Source organism: Gloeophyllum trabeum, assembly GCF_000344685.1.
Source record: "Gloeophyllum trabeum ATCC 11539 unplaced genomic scaffold GLOTRscaffold_00006, whole genome shotgun sequence".
Classification (NCBI taxonomy): domain Eukaryota; kingdom Fungi; phylum Basidiomycota; class Agaricomycetes; order Gloeophyllales; family Gloeophyllaceae; genus Gloeophyllum; species Gloeophyllum trabeum.
In genome coordinates this window covers 415,739-434,571 of record NW_006920415.1, presented here as the reverse complement: position 1 = coordinate 434,571, position 18,833 = coordinate 415,739, and the positions used below count along the sequence as shown (strand labels likewise).

At 52.4% G+C, this 18,833-nt stretch overlaps 6 protein-coding genes across 6 annotated transcripts; all 6 read left to right on the top strand.

Moving 5' to 3' along the window:
- Positions 1–1,464: 1,464 nt before the first annotated feature.
- On the top strand, positions 1,465–2,497 carry GLOTRDRAFT_75765 (fungal pheromone STE3G-protein-coupled receptor; the record flags this gene model as incomplete). Its single annotated transcript, XM_007867495.1, has 4 exons — positions 1,465–1,651; positions 1,702–1,872; positions 1,925–2,062; positions 2,112–2,497. Coding segments are annotated over 4 exons (882 nt in total), but the record flags the coding sequence as incomplete, so codon positions are not given.
- Positions 2,498–4,480: 1,983 nt separating this feature from the next.
- On the top strand, positions 4,481–6,531 carry GLOTRDRAFT_110962 (STE3-domain-containing protein). The gene is made up of 6 exons (XM_007867494.1): positions 4,481–4,688; positions 4,744–4,866; positions 4,919–5,031; positions 5,088–5,154; positions 5,206–5,343; positions 5,395–6,531. The coding sequence occupies exons 1-6, from the start codon at positions 4,595–4,597 to the stop codon at positions 6,225–6,227; spliced, it is 1,368 nt and encodes a 455-aa protein (XP_007865685.1). The 5' UTR covers positions 4,481–4,594; the 3' UTR covers positions 6,228–6,531.
- A 449-nt stretch (positions 6,532–6,980) lies between these two features.
- Positions 6,981–9,218, top strand: GLOTRDRAFT_115933 (uncharacterized protein; the record flags this gene model as incomplete). Its single annotated transcript, XM_007867493.1, has 12 exons — positions 6,981–7,175; positions 7,223–7,260; positions 7,317–7,332; positions 7,388–7,524; positions 7,579–7,727; positions 7,783–7,862; positions 7,920–8,392; positions 8,440–8,497; positions 8,555–8,657; positions 8,718–8,809; positions 8,873–8,980; positions 9,035–9,218. 12 exons carry the CDS (start codon positions 6,981–6,983, stop codon positions 9,164–9,166), a joined length of 1,581 nt encoding a protein of 526 aa, XP_007865684.1. The 3' UTR covers positions 9,167–9,218.
- A 719-nt stretch (positions 9,219–9,937) lies between these two features.
- Positions 9,938–15,399, top strand: GLOTRDRAFT_75757 (uncharacterized protein; the record flags this gene model as incomplete). The annotated part of the gene is made up of 22 exons (XM_007867492.1): positions 9,938–10,786; positions 10,842–11,311; positions 11,362–11,454; positions 11,504–11,611; positions 11,663–11,753; positions 11,810–12,028; positions 12,081–12,159; positions 12,210–12,576; positions 12,629–12,756; positions 12,806–12,936; positions 12,996–13,530; positions 13,581–13,647; positions 13,698–13,952; positions 14,015–14,033; positions 14,091–14,146; positions 14,196–14,482; positions 14,534–14,560; positions 14,611–14,707; positions 14,756–14,889; positions 14,946–14,966; positions 15,016–15,196; positions 15,243–15,399. The coding sequence occupies 22 exons, from the start codon at positions 9,938–9,940 to the stop codon at positions 15,397–15,399; spliced, it is 4,371 nt and encodes a 1,456-aa protein (XP_007865683.1).
- Positions 15,400–15,706: 307 nt separating this feature from the next.
- GLOTRDRAFT_60336 (Prefoldin, subunit 3) lies at positions 15,707–16,747 on the top strand. The gene is made up of 5 exons (XM_007867491.1): positions 15,707–15,822; positions 15,885–15,961; positions 16,020–16,131; positions 16,197–16,358; positions 16,420–16,747. The coding sequence occupies exons 1-5, from the start codon at positions 15,757–15,759 to the stop codon at positions 16,648–16,650; spliced, it is 648 nt and encodes a 215-aa protein (XP_007865682.1). The 5' UTR covers positions 15,707–15,756; the 3' UTR covers positions 16,651–16,747.
- A 119-nt stretch (positions 16,748–16,866) lies between these two features.
- On the top strand, positions 16,867–18,797 carry GLOTRDRAFT_75751 (uncharacterized protein). The gene is made up of 7 exons (XM_007867490.1): positions 16,867–17,064; positions 17,341–17,504; positions 17,557–17,792; positions 17,846–18,004; positions 18,057–18,182; positions 18,245–18,417; positions 18,473–18,797. Exons 1-7 carry the CDS (start codon positions 16,931–16,933, stop codon positions 18,651–18,653), a joined length of 1,173 nt encoding a protein of 390 aa, XP_007865681.1. The 5' UTR covers positions 16,867–16,930; the 3' UTR covers positions 18,654–18,797.
- The last annotated feature ends 36 nt before the right edge of the window (positions 18,798–18,833 follow it).

Genomic DNA, 18,833 nt, shown 5'->3' with positions numbered 1-18,833 from the left:
CGTTAGCATTTTGATTCTGCCATGCGTGTCGCAACCAACTAAACATATGGGCATTGTGCCGCCGAACTATGATACATGCCACTACCTATGCGTCGCAGTTAGCACACGCACGTAGCGTCGAATCATACTTAAAATCAAATTATATCTGAATCTCTGTGTACCATACTAGTAGGCTACTGTATACTACATCTACGAGAGGAGGGGGGGCGCTGGTTCTGAGCGCTGAGCTGCAAGCAAGCGGGTATATATACATTCCGGAGGTCAATTCATCACATACCCCGGGGCTACCGACGCCCGTAACCGGCCGGTTCCTGTCCGCGTAGCCCTGTAGCCCAGCTCGGCTCGAGTGCAGCAGTCCGTAGCCCGGGGCTACGAACCCATAGCCCGTAGCCCTGTAGCCTTTGCGTTAGGGCTACGGGCTACGGGCTACAGGGCTACGTAGCCCACCAGCCAACGCGCGCGACGTTCTCAGTTCATCTGGTGAACCATCTTCATTAGCCGTTGCTCTGCAGAGGCTCTGTTTACACAAAGTGCTCTTCTTGTGGTCCAGGCACCGACATAGCACGTCAGTGTGGCAGAATTAGGACCATTGTCGAACGGCTGCTTCGCAGTTCGCACGAGCAGCGTCCATTCGACAATGGCATTGACACTAGTCTAAAGAGACGTCTATATCTATGCTTTGCCCACCTGGTGACAACAATAATTCATGATCTACTTCAATCGAATAACTTTGTCTAGAATGGAGACTAGCTGCTAAGGGAATGGTTCTGTCGACTCGGAAGACGTATCGTGTGTACCCGCTGCGACCACGGTTCTCTGCTCTCCAGCGAGCTCCTACTGGCCTACCAAAGCGGCTATTGAACTCTCTGGACTCTGGACCCGTAAGCTCACGAAGACGTTCCATTAGAGTTTGTGATGCGCTCGTACTGACTAGGACATCTGCTCTGCAGCGGAATCGTAGTATCTCCGGTTCAAGCCTCAACACCCCGTCAGCCACAACATAAACCTTCTCCGGGGCTCATGTTACAAGACTTATCGCATCTCTTCTCTGCCGCATTGCAAGGGCTTGCAGTGCCGGCGGGCCACCGCTATCAGGTGCATTCCTAGATACTTGCCTAATCGGGCTCGGAACAATGGAACACCTATTTGTGCACCTGCAGTCAGCCTTTGGCCTTGCCTCTTTTGATATTCGCCCCTCCGGGTGTGCGAGTCCGCGTTCGGTCGGTAATCCCTCCTGTTGTATTCCCACCATCGCGGAGTTTTCGAAGTGCGCCTCTTGTTCTCCATATACGAGAGCAATTGTTGGCCTAGTCGATCCTGCTTTTAATAATGGCACGCATACCTTGAAGATCCCGACCGTCTACCTATGCGGGTCCCAGCGAGCTGGCTCTCAAATATCTGCGATACCTGGATTTTTTAAGCCCCTCCCCCCCGCCCCACCCCCCTTCGGCGACCTGAGTTGAGATGCGGCCCGAGCTACCCATTGTGTCTTTCATTTGCGCTGTTCTCCTCTCGGTGGTGCTCTGCAGGCAATGGCGGTCTCTTGAGGTCACAGTGCTCTCAGTCTTTGCTTGGCTTTTGATATGCAACCTCATCCATGGCGTTAATTCGATGATTAATCTCCATTTTGTTCCCATCTGGTGCGATCTAGGTCAGCGTGATAGCCGTATAGCTCTATGCATATTTCTAACCGGCCAAAAGTAACGAAGTTCGAATTGGCCACGCCGTTCGCAATCGCCAGCGCATGCTTTTGCCTTGTCAGACGACTTGAGGTCATCTCGTCGAAACGAGAGATGAAGACGTCTGCCGTCTGGCAGAGCAGAATCCAGACTCTCGCTTGCCTAGGTGTACCTACTATTTATATTTTGTTATGTCCGTATCAAGTTAATAATTCCATTGTGGTCGCTTTCTGACCGGATTCCAGCGTTGCTCGTGCAGGATCATCGTTTCGACGTAGTCCAGGATATGGGCTGCAAAGCGGCGGTCTTTGTCTCAGCGCCAGCCATAATCATTCTCTGGGTCCCCATCCTCGCCTTCTGTCTCGGCACCATTGCATACTTGGGTGAGAGATAATCTGAGCAAGTACTGTGTACTGGACTGATATCTTTCAGGCATAGTCTCCGCGCGTATCTGGCGGAAGCGCGCAGACTTCTTCCTGCATACCACCGCGCGCTCGCGCCTAGCGGGACTTGACTTCCAGGTCCTCCTCTCCATGTCAGCCGTTCAGGCGCTCCTCCTCGCGTACTCCGTGATATCCAAATTGGCTTTGTCGACTGTCCTGCCGTGGACGTCTCTCTCTGCTGTCCACACAGACTGGGGACAGGTAGAGTTTGTCAGCACGGATACGATGTCCACGTGCGAGCGGGCCGAGCTCGAGCTGGACTGGTGGATCGTGCCTACCTTATCTCTGGTGTCCCTGGTTTCGCTCGCGTTTGGCGCGAGCGTGAGGATTGGGATGCGAGACGTCGCCCAGCGGGTCCAGCGGCATATTCGAAGGCCGTCGGCCAATCCGTCTTTCCTCCTGCCAATGCAGTAAGTGAAGGCCTTGCCCTTACTCCTGATAAACCATTGACATTTAATGAACGCAATAGTACGGAGTCCGTGTATTCTGGAAGAGGTAGTCTACTCGCGCCTGTTAGTCCGCAGTCGATTAAACTGCAGAAAGCGGTGTCCGACGAGAGCCTCCGCACCACTCCAGCTAAGGGTCAGTCGGTACCAACACCTGCAGATGCCATTGCACCGTCGCCATCTCGTCCGCCCCAAGCCGCCGACCCGGATGCCTCGTTCATGCACTCGACTCTGGCGTATCTAGGTTCCCCCACCGCTCGCCATTGCGGGCTGTCCCTGCCTTCTTGCCCGCCGTCCATATACGTGCCTCAAGATTACAACTCTGCATCGCGTCCTTCCACTGGCGGCTCCTCTGACCGCGATCAACGCAGAGAGAGCAACGGGACGCTCGCTAGCTCCATCCTCGCGGGGCCGTGGCCCCAGCCACCGACTGATGTACCTTTCAATGGGCCTGGCTCTGGGTTCGTTCCTGTCGTACGGCAGGCTGACAGACTGCAACCACAGCCGCTGTTGAAGCCCGTCTATCGGCGCCCGTCGCTCACGGGGAAGGGTCGCCCGAAGGAGGTGAGGCGTAACCCTGGAACGATATATATGACGGTGGTTAAGGAGTCGGTTGCTTAATGGTCTTGCCATCGTCGGCGTCCATGACTGTATTATTTATAATTCGACTTCCAATCACTCGTTCGAATCATTTTCGGTGTCTGTCATTTTGTGTGTATCCCAGCTCGCTGTACATTTAGTTCCCGCATAGTTCCCTCTGTATTTTGTAGCAAGTCTGGCACTTTGTAGCATGTCCCGCAGCCTTCCGCTGGAGTCTGTCCCTACCCTAGTATCCTGTTATTAGATAATCAATATAGTTTCTTGCTCCCAGTACGCCTCCTCTCCATCTGGAGGATCGTCACCGAACAATGAAAGCGAATCGAAGTTCGAGTCTTCGATGCAAGACAATAAGCGCCCACGTGGCGAACAATAGAGTGGGGTTCGGCGAATGCCGTAGAGCCCTTCATATACCTTTCGTTCAAAGGTTCCTAACAAAGACGTCTTCGCTCTCTGCTCTCTGCTATGATTGCCACTCGACGTGCTGTGTTGTGCCACGGCTGGAGTCCCTGGGTATCTGCAATGGCTGCCATGGACGAGCGAAATGGAACCGGAGAGTTGCACGCCTCACAGGTTGAACATACTGGTGCTTTGATGGCAGATGGCAGAAGACAGCTTTGAGGAATCCGCGGTTAGTTAATCCTTGTCCTTCGCCAAACTCACTCTTTGCTGGTCAGAGCTCAGCGTAACTGTTCGTGGACGCGCGGAATCCCTGGTCCCGCATGATACTCGCCACTTCGCACTGTACTGCTTCGACGGAGGATAGTCCTGGATAGCGGTGTCCCTTGTCTTTCCCAGATGTCTCTCTGGAATTGCCTACGCCTGGCATCCGTCATCGGCTACACTGCGCTTGTCTGCTTGTGTCTCTTTCCTTGTTTCTGGTCGTTCTTGCTCCCCACACACACGCCCAGCGTGACAGACGTCACGTACTAGTCACTGCATTCGACGTCACGGCCTTCGTCGCCTCGTGTTCACAAGCGAGAGGCCTGCCAGGAACAGCATTATTCTGATGTCTTCTCGACGGAACTCTTCGTGCGGGCCGAGGAATGCTAGCGTGAGTCGCGATCAGCAAATCCGGGCTAAACTTTGCATTTCTTTGCTAATGCTCCCGATATTTCCTTTTTCGTCAACAAGCAAGCGTCCATAGCAGGAAGGCTTCACGTAAGGCGACTTTGCTTCTGGAGCAGATGTTCACCACCATTTGGGACGTTACCTTGTCCTCGGCTAGTAGCCCAGCATAAGGGGATCTCCTAAATGGTTGAGTACAAGAAATCGGTATGAGGACTTAAGAGACGCTGCGTGGAGTGAAGAGCGCATCGCCCTCTTGACGCCAATCCGTCATCATAACCGTTCATACCGGTAGCGCAGCAGTCGCTCATCGGTTCGTGACACCTCAGCTTTCCTCTCAACCGACTTTTGGCTTGTCAAGATGACGGTGCCACCTCCACCCAATGCTGTGTTCTCCGCGTTCTCCTTCCTCGGTTTAGTGTTCGTGTCAGTACCTATGTATTGGCACTTGGAAGGTGGGCAGGGATCTGTGAGATCCGCGAGGCGCGCCTTCTAATGTTCTAATACCAGCTTGGAACACTGGGACATGCTTATACATGGCTTGGACGGGCGTTCAATGCTTAAATCTTTTCGTTAATTCGATTATATGGAATGGCAACGCGATCAACTGGAATCCTGTTTGGTGCGATATCTGTGAGTACCAGACCTATCTCTGTGGGGGAACAGGACTTGATGATCGCCACAGCTACGCGCATATTCATCGGCGCGAATGTAGCTATTCCCGCTGCATCCTTATGTATCAATCGCCGCTTGTACCACATTTCCTGCGTGAAGACCGTTACTCGGACACGTGCGGAAGTGAGTACACCCTCGTGGCGAATTGTTGGGGTGCGAAACTGACGACTGTCGTGCAGAAACAACGCGCCATTATGGTGGATTTAAGCATTGGTCTCGGGATTCCCCTCCTACAGATGATACTTCGTCAGTGGCATTCGGTCGGTGGCATGGCGCGTATACTGACTTGACCTACAGAATATATCGTCCAAGGCCACCGCTTCAACATTTTTGAAGACATCGGATGCTACCCTTTCACGTATAATGTGACACTGGCATACCCGCTCGTCTTCATCTGGCCCCTTATTATATCCGTTATATCGGCCGCTTATTGCGGTAGGTCTCTGCTGCTCAGGATGCTGTGTCGTTCTCATTCCTCCGTGGCAGTCATGACTATCCGGGCATTCGCAAAGCGCAGGTCCGATTTCAATGAACTCCTGTCTTCGAACAGGAACCTGTCCCTGGGTCGCTACTTCCGTCTTATGTGCCTCGCCGGGATCGAGCTGGTCTGCGGGATACCCCTCTCCTGCTTCTCCCTCTACTTGAACGCCAGTGGGGGCGTCGAGCCCTGGATCTCGTGGCAGAACACCCACTCAGGCTTCTCGCGCGTTGACCAGGTCCCCGCGATCATATGGAAGAACGTTCCCGAGCTGATGACGTCCCTCGAGCTCAGCCGCTGGCTCACCGTTCTCTGCGCCTTCATTTTCTTCGCGTTCTTCGGTTTCGCGGACGAGGCGCGGAAGCATTACCGCAGCGCTTTCTACAGCGTCTGCAAGCGGCTCGGTTATACCCAAGTTGGCTCTGCGGGTACCGGCCTGTCCGGGTCCTCGGGATACAAGGGCTCTGGTCCCTACCCGCAGATGGTCGGGTCCGGGCGCGGCCTCAGTCGCCCAACTATCAATACCGCGGCGAAAGCAAAGCGGGATTCTCTCACGTCTTTCTCCGACCAGCTGTCCACCTCAATATACATCGGCGACCTGGACGAGAAGAACTACCAGGCTTATTCGCCCACCGATGCGAACTCGCCGTCGACAGCATCGAATTCTAGTCTGCCGACGCCGGAGGACGAGCATCGCCGGCATAGCGAATTCCTGCAGCCGCCAGCGCTCACACGCCCTGACCGGGTGCTACCTATTTCGTCAGCGCGGCGCTGCTCGTCGGGGCCCTACGAGTTTGAGGGTCACGAGGAGGGTAAACCGCGGGGACACGACGCCGTCTAAATTTGTCGCCCTCTCATTTATTATGTATCGATAAAAACAACCTACCCACGTCTGTCGTTTCGTTGGAACTCTGGATGGGATTGCTCTGGTTCATCTTGTTTGCTGTATTTTTAGAGCCGTGTCATACCCTGTCGCAGTCGCATTATTGTCGCTCGTTACCTTAAGTTTTGTTTTTTATTGCTATAGTATGTCTAAGCGGTTCTCGTGTCGTGTCGTTTTGTATTCGGGATTCAGCTAGCGTTTAGATGTATACTAGTAGGAATCGTAGATAGAATGGAATGGAACCCAGTTCATGTGCCACGGATTTATTGCAAGCTCTAGGTATTGTCCATGTCCCAAGCTGCGAGCGATATTTCATGTCCGTCTGGTGGCAATATTAATATTAATTCAGATGGGAAAGGCTGTGTTCTGTGGCCAGTCCCTCATTCGAGTTCGAAGACTGGACGAGATTCGAATTCTACATACACAAATCACTCTCTTCCACGAACCGCTGTGTTCAGCACATAATTCCTTATGAAATCAGTAGAATAATTACAAGTGACAGACCTATGATACACATGTGAGGAGCAATGGACACTGTCAGCAGTTTCCATTCCGAGACTATCGGTCCCACAACGCCTACCCGACGCAGATGTGCTTGACCGTGCGCCAGAGTCCTCTAGAAAAGCCTTCGGCGATAGTGGAGAGCCCACTCCCAACGGTCTTTTCATAGGCGCTCCTTTCCCCACCCTTTCTCTAGTGCCTACTGCCACGATGTCTGGAGGACCCGCGCGCGACTCTTACCCGGCCGAAAGGGAGAAGACGTTCGATAACGAGAAAGACTGGCCCGACAGCGATAGCAAGACTGTCGTTGATCTTTACGATGATGATTCGGTGGATCCGGTGTATCGCGCGAAGGCTCATGTATTGAGCAGTGCGATACAAGAAGTGGGGATGGGGAGGTACCAGGTACTTATCCATCAAATGCTCTTCGAGCCTTGCTAAGCAATGTATAGTGGTGGCTCTTTGCCGTGGCGGGATTTGGATGGTTCTCGTACGTCTTTCTATTCGAAATCCTCGGGAAGATGGGTGACTTAATCAATACTATAGTGACAGTGTATGGCCTGTAAGTAGCGCAGTTTCGCCCCCTATACCTGTCTGAATTGTCCGGGTACTTGCAGATTCTCGCCGGACTGATCCTATCACCTGTGGTATCCGAATTCCACTTTAATGGACCGTTCCTCTCTCTGGCTCTCAACATCGGCCTTTTCGTAGGCGCAGTGTTCTGGGGCTTCGGATGCGATGTATGGGGTCGACGGTTGGTAGCTCCTTCATGCGCAGTCAACGAATCCAGCCTGATAGCATTTCTCAGATGGTCATGGAACATCACACTCTTATTGGCCGGAGTGTTCGGTACTGCTGCCGGAGGAGCCCCCGGATTTATTGCACTAGCTTCTTTATTAGCTGTTCTCGGTGTTGGGGTAGGCGGTAATCTGCCCGTGGATTCTGCCGTATTCTTAGGTTGTTCTTCAGCATCACTTGTGTCTTGTTCTGGTCGCTTACGGCTGTCGCCCAGATTTCCTACCCGCCTCTCATCAATACCTACTAACTGTCTTATCAATATGGTGGTGTATTGGTCAACTAATCGCCAGTCTGGTTAGTAATCTCGTTCTCGCTCAAAGCACCGCACTAATTGCGTTGCACCCCGTGCAGATCGCATGGCCACTAATTGCTAACTACTCCTGCTCTGAGACTCAGGCGGCATGTACCCGCTCCGAGAACATGGGGTGGCGATACCTGCTCTTCACTCTGGGTGGAATTACTCTCCTCCTCTCCTTCATTCGGATGTTCGCTTTCCAGTTATATGAAAGCCCTCGCTACCTGCTTGGCAAAGGGAAGGACGCCGATGCGGTGGCCGTGGTGCACCAAGTGGCTGAATTCAACGGGACGATATCGAAGCTCACTGTCGAGCAGCTGATTGCTGCTGGTAACGCGGTGAAGCCGCATGAAGACAATACGAACGGGGCAGCAAAGCGTGTCTTGGCTGAAGATTCCGTTTTTGATCTCAGGCATATTCGTGCTTTGTTCCAGTCCAAGAAGATGGCTTGGTCTACTAGCTTGCTGATTGCTCTCTGGGGCATCATTGGGCTCGCGTCTACTCTGTATAACAGTTTTCTCCCCTACCTGTAAGCTGTTTTGCGCTACTCGTGGGGCTCCATGCTGACGGACGTAGTCTTGCGAGCCGAGGCGCTCACTTCGGTGACTCTTCTTACTACATCACTTATCGAAACGTACGTGCTTCACCTCATGCACGATGGTTGTCTGCTAAATTTTCTTTACTTCAACAGCAAGTCATACTCAGCGTACTCGGTGTACCTGGCGCATTCCTGGCCGGCTTAGGCGTCGAAGTTCCTTACGTCGGACGCAGAGGGACCCTAGCAATATCCTCGGGCGAGTAGTCTGTTAGTGCTTGGAGATTGCATTATTCAACGACCTCCTTGCGAAAGATAGGGCTCACAGGCGTGTTTCTCTTTGCGAGCACCACGGCCCGGACCTCGAACGCGCTCCTGGGCTGGAACTGCGGGTACTCGTTTTTCAGTAACGTATGCACCTCTTCTTTCTCCCGTGCTCCTGGACCTTGTTGACGGTTAACTGGCGATGGACAGATCATGTATGGTGTGTTGTACGCTGTGTCCCCTGAGATTTTCCCCGCCAAAGATAGAGGTACTGGAAACGGACTGACGGCTACTGCCACGCGCGTTTTCGGTATTCTGGTGGGTGGGCCTCTTCAGGTATGTACGGACCAGCACTGACGCAGGGACTCTCAGGCGCCGGTCATCGCGCTCTACGCAAATCTGGAGACGGCGGTCCCGGTGTACATCGCAGGAGCGTTGATTATCTTTGCGGGCTTCCTGGCGCTGTTGTTGCCATACGAGCCTAGAGGCAAAGCTTCGATCTAACAGGGACGCCGTAGGGCGCATAATGAAAGGTAAATATGGTCATAGGTCGTTGCTTAGATATCATAAGCGTATAGAGTATAGTTGTTGTACTCCTGTTGGTTTCATCTCTTGGGACTCGGAATGCTATTGTGGTCGTTACCCTGTTATAATCACGCACGTGATCCGACCGCGTAACGCGTCTTTGTGAAATCACATAATTGCACGCTTCTTTGTCATTGACCGCCACCCTCACCGTTGCTGTCGTCGCGTTCTGCTCCAGCGTCCCAGTGCAGTAGCCTGCTGTTAAAGATGAAGCCTTCAGAGTCCTATCACCGCGTGCCTGTACATCCTAGCCACCACTCTCTCGGGCTGGCAAGCGTAAACCGTTTGATCTTCGAGCATCTTATGACCACTCTGCAAGCTTCGTGGACTGCGAAATCATCGAAGAAACGCAAGGTATCCTTAGATGGGGCGGGTGAGGGTGCAACTCAAGGGAGAACGAAGCGCCGAAGGACAGAAATCTCGAACAAAGATGTGGGAGTTGCCGACGAGGACGTGGAAGTGGTTCCGATATACCGACACACTTTTCACATCCAGTACATCACTCAAGGCGACAAGTCGAACGGTAATACCGCTGCGCAAGATGAGCCTATCAAGAATACTGAATACGAGCGGTTCCTGGAGTTCCTGAAGTCCTGTTGCGAGGGTATGGAAGAACCCGACATGCTGGATCTTGGGAAAATTACCTTCGACCCCAATGGCTGGGCTTCCGCTGTCATTGATGAACGAACAATGCCATTATTTGGCATTCCTCGGACCTTGGAAGGAGTGTACCCCGATACCCTTAGTGCTCCTGTCTATCGTGCGAGATCTTCATTCGAAGCAGGCCCGCACGAATTCTTGAGGGACTGCTATGTCTTGCAACGCGAGGGGCGCGTTGAACTCGACGGTCATCTGCATATGGTAGTGACGCCTCCCTCCAGCTGGGACAGCAATGAGGAGGACCTGCCTTTCCAACTACGGTTAGGCATGACCGTCTCTGCGATTACGCCGACCATATTCCAGTCTCCTGATTCATCTAACTATCGCAAAACACAAGAAGTGCAAGAAAGCCAACGATGTGCCCTTGCCCGTGTTTTCCGAAGCCCTGCGCCGCCGGCGTCATATCATGGCTCGACTGACATTCCTTTCTTCCTGTCTATTTTGGGTCCAGCACCTGCTATAGATTCACGGACCGTCGACAAAGCGGCCCAGCCCGAATCCCTAGTACCTACCTTGCTTCCGTTCCAGCGACGTACTCTGGTTTGGATGCTTGGTAGAGAGGGTAAAATGATCAATGGTACTGGACGCGTCGTCCCAAAGTCCAATGCTAAGTCTGAGCGAGAACTTCCAATATTCTGGGAGAAAGTGGAAATAGAGCCTCACGCAGAACCTTGGTATTTCCGTCGGCTAACAGGCTCCCTATCTACGGAGTTTCCAGACGAAGATGAGCCTTTTGGCGGTATCCTCGCGGAGGAGCCGGGACTTGGAAAGACCGTAGAGTGCATCGGATTAATCCTACTGAATCCAGCCTTACCCGATAGAAAGCCCACTAATATGTGGTGGAATGACGAGGCGAAGATCAACGTGAAAGAAGTGAAGGTACGCGTATAACGTTTTCGCACTAAGCCCAGCGGCTGATGACTATGATATGCAGACTACCCTTATTGTAACACCTGCTTCATTAGCACCACAATGGATTGATGAGTTAGCACGTCACGCACCCTACTTGAAAGTAACGACATACGACGGTTGGGCAAAGTTGAAGATTCCTGTAACTGAAGCTGAAGCTGCGCAAGCGAGGAAAGATGCGTCGGCGAAAGCTCGCCAAGGCAAGAAGAAGACGGGAAAGAAGAAGAAAAGCAATACAGACATGGACGTGGACGAGGCCAACGCCGAAGACGAAATAGTAGACTGGGTACAATACGTCAACAAGTTCGACGTTGTTATCACAACGTACAATGTTTTGCAGCAAGACCTGACGGTCGCTCGACCACCACCGACGAGACCTCGGCGAGAAATTGCGACTTACTCCAATATCGAACGTTCAAGGAGCCCGTTGATCATGTGTGAGTGGTACAGAGTGATCATGGACGAGGTCCAGATGGTCGGCGGTGGAAAGACAGAGTGAGTACTCAAGGCATAGATTACATATATTTTCGTTCATCCGTTCGCAGGGAGATGGTCTCCTTGATTCCGCGCTTGTCCTCGTGGGCTGTTTCCGGTACCCCCGCTCGTGCACAAGTATCCGACTTAGCTCATGTGCTGAAGTAAGATACGCGTTCTCTTCTGAACCCCAATCACTGACCTGGTTTTCAGTTTCCTGCGAGTTGACGCTGCTGTGGCATCCTCGCGCATATGGAATACGCTATTACTTCCAGGCTATGCGCACGAGTTCACGTCTTTGTTCCGTCGTTATGCTGTCAGGTAAGCTCTGGCGCCCAACAGCCGGATTCCGTAATCATATGTGTTGGACAGGACGACCAAAGCCGCTGTGCAAGCGGAATTGACGATTCCTCAACAGACGCGATACTTGGTTCCCATAGAGCTGGGCCGGGTTGAAAGAACAGTATGAACCGTGACGTTTCCTTCTCACGCAGGGTCTAACTGACCCTTTCTACGCAGGTGTATGATCAGACGTTACAGCAAGCGCTCGATGAACTTGGTCTTGATAGTCGTGGAGTCGCTGCTTCCGAGGGCTGGCAGGTAGAACCTGGTCTCCTACGTTCATGGCTGCGGAAGCTCCGAGGTATATGTACACATCCTCAGGTCGGCCAGCTGCAGACTACTCGCGACAAGTTGAGCAAGCCTGGGGCGTTGAAGACCATGGCAGAAGTACTTGAGGTACGGTCATACCAGCGCGTCCCTGAGACCGAGCATTGACGCAAGTGTATAGGGCATGAGAGATCAAAACTGGCGGACTTTGATGGACAACCGCAAAGCAAAGGCACGTTCTATGGCACAGACTGTGCTTCGTGACTAGTATTGAATAGACTACACCAGGTACAACTAATGACCCTTCAAGCTCAGCTGCAGCAACATGAAGAAGGCAATAGCACTCGTTATCGAGAGGCATTAGACACCCTTCTGGCAGCGCAGCAGGAAGCGCATGAACTAGTCGAGGACATGAAAGCTGCTATTGCGGCTCACGATGCGAAAGGCGCTCTACTAAAGGAGGAAGTACTTTTACGTGACGGCGAGGGCGAACGTGGCTCTTCAGAGCAAGCTGAGGCCGCTGATGCTGATGCATCAACAAGCAAGGGCGAGGCGAGGGATCGGGAGGGTTCCCGGACGGGTCTCGAGGATCTCGATGATGATGATCTGCCCCGCAACGCTGCTGGTGAGGAACACGCCGCAAAAAGACGTGGTCTCCAGCATAGGTTGCGAGAATGGTTGGCCCCCTCTATTCAAGTCCGGAGTAACTGTTATTGATTCCGGCCCTAGCCTATTAGCGCTCCATCGCGTTAAGTTCTTGTTGGGAGATATGTATCATGTCCTTGGCCAGTCATATTCTGCACCAGAAGATGCTGCGTACGCCGAAGCCGAGGCTATTAGGCGCAATCTCTTGAGAAGTCAGTCTTCCATACGACTTATATAGACCTAGCTCATGCCTTGTCGCAGATACTGAGGAAGCAGCTAGTCGCGCCATGGATCAATTGGCCCTAGACAATGCCGACAAGGGAGTCAAGGTTGAGACTTTGATGGTCCCTGTACCATATCTTGGTCAGGGAGGGATTCGTTCGTCTGAATTAGTAAGGAGACGTTTTCCGGCTGATCTATCAGTTGTGACGAGGCTATGGTTTCCTTGCAGATGAATGAAGCCAATAAAATCATAGGTGACCTACTAAATGAGCAGACGCAGCTGCTCTGGATGTGGAGAGCTAGGATCTACACTTTACTCACTCAGAAACTTTCGGGCAGCGACGAGGCCACCGGGCAGGAATATGCCCAATCGTTGGATGCCCAAGGGGAAGCTGAGGCATATCTTCAAGCGTACGCTGCACTCATGGCCGACCGACGCGAGAGTTTAGTGGCCGAGCGGACGGTGCTCAATCAAGATTCTGCCAAGGAGAAGAAGACGCGAAAGACGCGAACAGCTCAAGAGGCAGCAGAGAATGCTGAAGATATCGAGGAAGATGTCGAGCTGCAACCAGAACATGAAGTCCTACAGAAGCAGCTTTCTGAGGCTCGCAATGCGTTAAGACAAAAGTTCACCGGGCGAGCCGTCAAATCCGTCATGATTGACTTGAATGCTGTGGTTGCTCGGATTCCTAAGAACGATGACCCAGAGAAGGCGCTTGCCAAGGATGCCGCCAAGAGGTTACGCCAGCTCATCAGTTCTCAATGTACGGCTCATTAAAGCTCCTTTATAAAGCTGACACTCTTCGGCTTTCAGTTACTTTAATCGAGAGACTGGAGTCCGATCTCGCCCTGTTCCGGAAAGCCTTCAACGAACGAATCTTGTACGTGTCCTTCTGTTATATACTGGCGGAGATACCCAAGTGCAGCACAGATACTTCCGGCAACTACAAGAGATCTCAGACTCCGTTGCTGAACCGACCTGGGAGGGCACAGTGCACGATGCCCTATGTGAAGCACGAAATGCCGAGAAGGAACTTCGAACACCTATTACCACGGGGAAAGCGCGTCAGCGATATCTCGAGCATCTTGCCAAGATGAGCGGGGACAATTCGGGGTGTAAGGACGAAGATGATGAGGTTTGCATCTTGTGTAGATGCGAGTTTACTCGAGGATATATCACGCAATGGTGCGTACAGGACATACAATTTCGATTAAATAGCCCCGATGAATGCTCACCACATGTGATAGCGCCCATATGTATTGTGAGGTAGGAGCTTCTCGGGCATCATTCACTACAAGTCTAGCTGAACATCCTAATACGTAGGGGTGCATGAAAGCGTGGTTAGCCAGAAAGGAAGGAAAAGCTTGTCCTGTCTGCCGGTAAGTTAGGTCCATGTCACCTGAGCCAGTCTGATACCACTTGCGCCAGTGTCATGATCGACTTGGATCAGTTGCAACGATTCTCGATAGGAACGGATCCCAAGGACCGCCCAGCTCCCCCTCGGATTCAGAATGGAGAAGTTATTCCTACCTCTCGGAGACCAATTCGATACAACTACATCGACCCTGCTTTGTTCGAAGAAATTGAGGGTATGGAGTCGAGTGGCAGTTACGGGAGCAAGATACAGACGCTTGTCCGGCATGTCTTGCACATACAAGACACAGACCCTGGCGCCAAGAGTATAGTATTCTCCGCCTGGGCAGATTCCTTGCATAGTAGGTTTGGGCGCCGTAGTCTCATATGCTTCAACTAACGACATACTGTAGTTGTTCAGCACGCACTCTTAAACAATGGTAGCCTACATATCGGTGGTCTCTTCTTACACTGACCGACCGGATAACAGGAATCGCCTGCCTACGTATCGATCAGACCAAGGGACGGAAGAATGCTGCCAAACGCTTTGCGGATGAGCCAGAACTCCTGGTCCTGTTACTTCACGGGTATGGCCAGCTTAGATCTGTCGTGAACCGTCCTGACATTACCTTCAGGGAACGAGAGAATGCTGGGCTGAATGTTACGTGTGCCTCACGAGTATTCATGCTCGAAAGTGTGGTCCATCATGCTTTCGAGATCCAAGCTATTGCTCGTATCGATCGGATGGGACAGACGAGGCCCACTGAGGGTGAGTCTCTTGTTCCTCCCTGATCCATCACGGGAGTATTGAATCACTACCCCTAGTGTACTGCTACTATGCTGAAGGTGACTACGCCGTTCATCCGATGATAGCATGTTGACATAATCCTCCCAGACACTGTTGAGAGGAACATATTAGACCTCGCTGCTCGGCAAGGGCTTTCGCTCTACACAGAAGAGAAATGCAGGGGCGCTCTGGACCCTAACTTACTCGCCGTCGAGGACGGGAAGGTAGACAAGACCCCGACGAAACGCAAAGCACAGAAACAGAAGCAGAAAGGCGACTTCATTTTCAAGTACGTTGCGCCTCCCTGGAAGTAGAGGCTATCTAACGCCCCACAGATTGGACGACATGTTGGCTATATTGTTCCCGCACATGTTCGAAGAACTGGAATATCTGATACCTCCGGAAGATGATCACAGCACCGCGGGGCAGCTGTCTCTTTCCATAAATCGGCCATCAACCACCAATGCTATCGCCGGGCCTTCGAGACTGTGATAAGTCCCGCTCTGCCACGATGTACGAAACAGTACGATGCATGGCTGGCACACGTACCTAAGTTACCACCACTGTCGTCGCTTCATTCCTTGCTTATTGTTCCGGTTATACGTGATTGGATTAGCATATAATGATAGCGGCTCCACTGTTGCCCATAGCACGAAAATATTTCCTCGCCATGACTTGGCCACTGATCAGAGCCCCTGCAACCACCGCGTCTAAACAAGGTAAATGTCATAGATCAAGCGTGCGAAACCCGAATCATTAGCTTTCCAGTAGAGCTGTCCCTGACTCCCTGGTTATCATCGGTGCCATTACGATTACTTTCCCAATATCTCTTCCCAAAAGACGTATAACATGTCCGCCGATATTCTGGCATCCGTCGAGAAAAATCCGAGAGGCATACCAAAAGCTCCGTTCGTCGTATGTCCGTCTGGATCATGCGCTACCGATTACGCCTGAGGAATGAGTTTCCGATGTACTAGGCCAATGTAGAGGAGTACGTTGGAGGGCCTGACGCGGATGTCGAACCCACTCTACGAAAGATTCAAGATGCTCTAGCGTACGTCGCCTTACATTCGATCTCCTGCCTGTGGGACTCATTCCAGTGAGGGGTTTAGCAAGTATCGTTACATGGACTCGAATCTGCAGCAACGACGGACAGGGCTGGAAGACAAGATACCCGACATCAAGAAGACGCTTTCAATGGTTGAGTTCTTACAAGAGAGGCGAGTGAGTCTCCGTTCGTTCGTCTGCCTGGCCGCTGAATGCGAGATTGGGGCTGATTGGGCGTGTAGGAGGGAAAGAAGAAGGCCAGTGACGACGACGAGGATGAGGTAGATCTAGAGGACGATGCGCAAGATGAGAAGAAGCCTTTGACCACTACATTCGAATTGAATGACACGCTCTATGCTGAGGCGCAGCTGGAAGACACGGACACGGTCTATCTATGGCTCGGGGTGCGTCTGACCTGCTTTGTGCTTACAATCAGTCTATACAGTGCTAATTCTGCTGCTGCAGGCGAACGTGATGCTCTCGTACAAACTACCAGCAGCCATCACGCTATTAGAATCGAAACTCGAGACCGCGGAGAGCAGTCTCAAGAACACGGTGGAAGACTTGGAGTTCCTGCGAGAGCAGATAACGGTGATGGAAGTGAATACTGCGCGGGTGTACAACTGGGACGTCAAACGGAGGCGCGAGCGGAGGGCGAGAGAGGCAGCAGAGGGAAAGTCTGGGGATAGCGGCTAAAAAGCGAAATAAATTATATCTCCCTTTCATGTGTATGCTCCTACTTACTGCAAATCTAAGTCCAGTTACAACGAAACGGCAGTGAGAGGAGTAGGTGTGGCTCTGTCACACGCTTCCAATTAACTGGTTCGAAGTGTCTCAGGTCACGGTGTTTGTGGATGGGACCCCGTAAACTCTGACTGACGCGTTCGCACGTGGCCACAATTACGCGTCCTCGACGCGCAAAGCTGCCTTCACTGGCAGCTTGTTTCTCTCCATACCCTCCTCACCGCTTGTCACGATGTCGACGTCCACGGCTGTAGATGCTGCGCGACCCAAGCTAGATGTGGAGGAATACTTAACGACCGCGCTGTCGGCGACGCCTCAGGAGCTTCATCCGTTCTTCGAGTCGTTCAGGAATCTACATAACCGCAAGTACGCTTTCTGCTTTGCCTAGGGCTGTCTGGGATTGTACAGTGGTGTTCGGATACGGGTCATCTTATAAGGCCGAGCCTCAAAAGATTGGCTGGGCTGACAGGGGAGGAGTTCTGTAAACTACCGAGGGGGCACTTCCGTCCGGTATGATACAGAACTCGAGGACATCCCTGCTCTGCTCTAGAGAGCTGGGCATAAGAGACTTCCGTACAATTCCAGACGGCCATTAGCCCGAGTTTAGGCCTCTCCAGGTTTTGACCTCTGCGTCTTGTCCAGACTATGGCACCAACTCACTCTGAAGCTTCTTGCATTCTTTGACCACCCCCTCTCAAAACCATACCGAGTCGATGTCTTCGACCGGTTTGTTCGAGAGTTCGAAAGTCGGTTAAACCAGCAACGGCTGGTGGAGATGGGCGTGAAGGTGTCGCGGGAGATCGACAGTACGTATGGACGCTGCATGCGGCTGTTCGACCTTATGCTTACACTTGCTAGATCCCTCGGCGCATCTGCAGTTTTTACTGGACCTTCTGGCTCGTATCGATACCAAGCAGTCACCAGAGTCAGAGGTCCTGCTGCTCTCGCATATTGCCCATGCAAAGTTGATGTACGGAGACATTGACGGGACAAGGACGGACATTGACAAGGCGTGGAAAGTGTTGGACGAGCTGACTGCCGTCGATAACGGTGTTTCAGCGGCCTACTACAGTGTGGCTGCGGATTATCACAAGGTAAGGAAAGCTGAAACGTCATGTTCTGGTGTTCGAAGCTGAGCATGTTCCAGGCCAAGGCCGAATACGCGCCTTACTACAGGAATTCGCTGTTATACCTCGCATGCGTGGATGTGGAAAAGGACATGACTGCGGAAGACCGCCTAGTTCGCGCCCACGACCTCAGTGTGGCTGCTTTCCTTGGGGACACCATCTACAACTTTGGAGAACTCGTGAGTGTGCCATTTGTCTCCGGTTTGCAGCCCAGACTGACCCAGGCATCAGCTCATGCATCCAATCCTGAACTCGCTAGATAACACGCAGTACGACTGGATCAAGAAGCTGCTGTTCACCTTCAACGAAGGTAATATCGGCAGATTCGAAGCGTTGGCTCCCTTGTTTCCGAAGGAGGTCCGTTTATTCCGCTTCTTCCGCTAACGCCGAGGTTTATTGACGATGATGACATGATTCAGCCAATCCTGCAAGAGAATTATCCTTTCCTGCGACAGAAGATCTGCCTTATGGCGCTGATCGAGTCCGTGTTCAAGCGCAGTCCGTACGATCGGACCATGAGCTTCCAGACCATCGCGGAGGAGACGCGGCTACCGCTGGACGAGGTCGAGCACCTCGTCATGAAGGCTCTGAGGTGCGTGTCTCCGTGTGGCTCTGCTGCGTCGTCACTGAGCTACGTTAATCTGCAGTCTAAAACTAATCCGGGGGTCGATCGACCAGGTCGAGGAGAAGGCGCAGATTACGTGGGTGCAGCCGCGCGTGCTTTCGCGGGAGCAGATTGGGCAGCTGTCGCAGCGGTTGTCGTCGTGGGTGGGGAAGCTGAAAGGAGTCGAGCAGAAGATTGCTCCCGAGATACTGAGTACTGCCTGATTGCAATGGCTTTCACGTTCCGGTGTTCAAATGCGCTTGTTCTCGACAACCACGTTGAGGTGTACATTACCGACCAGCCCAGCTGCCTATCGTTAATTATGGTTTTGGCTGGGATCTACATGAGGCCACAAGTCGTAATGGGCGCCTAAATGAGCTGCTATATGAAGCGTGTCACAGCCT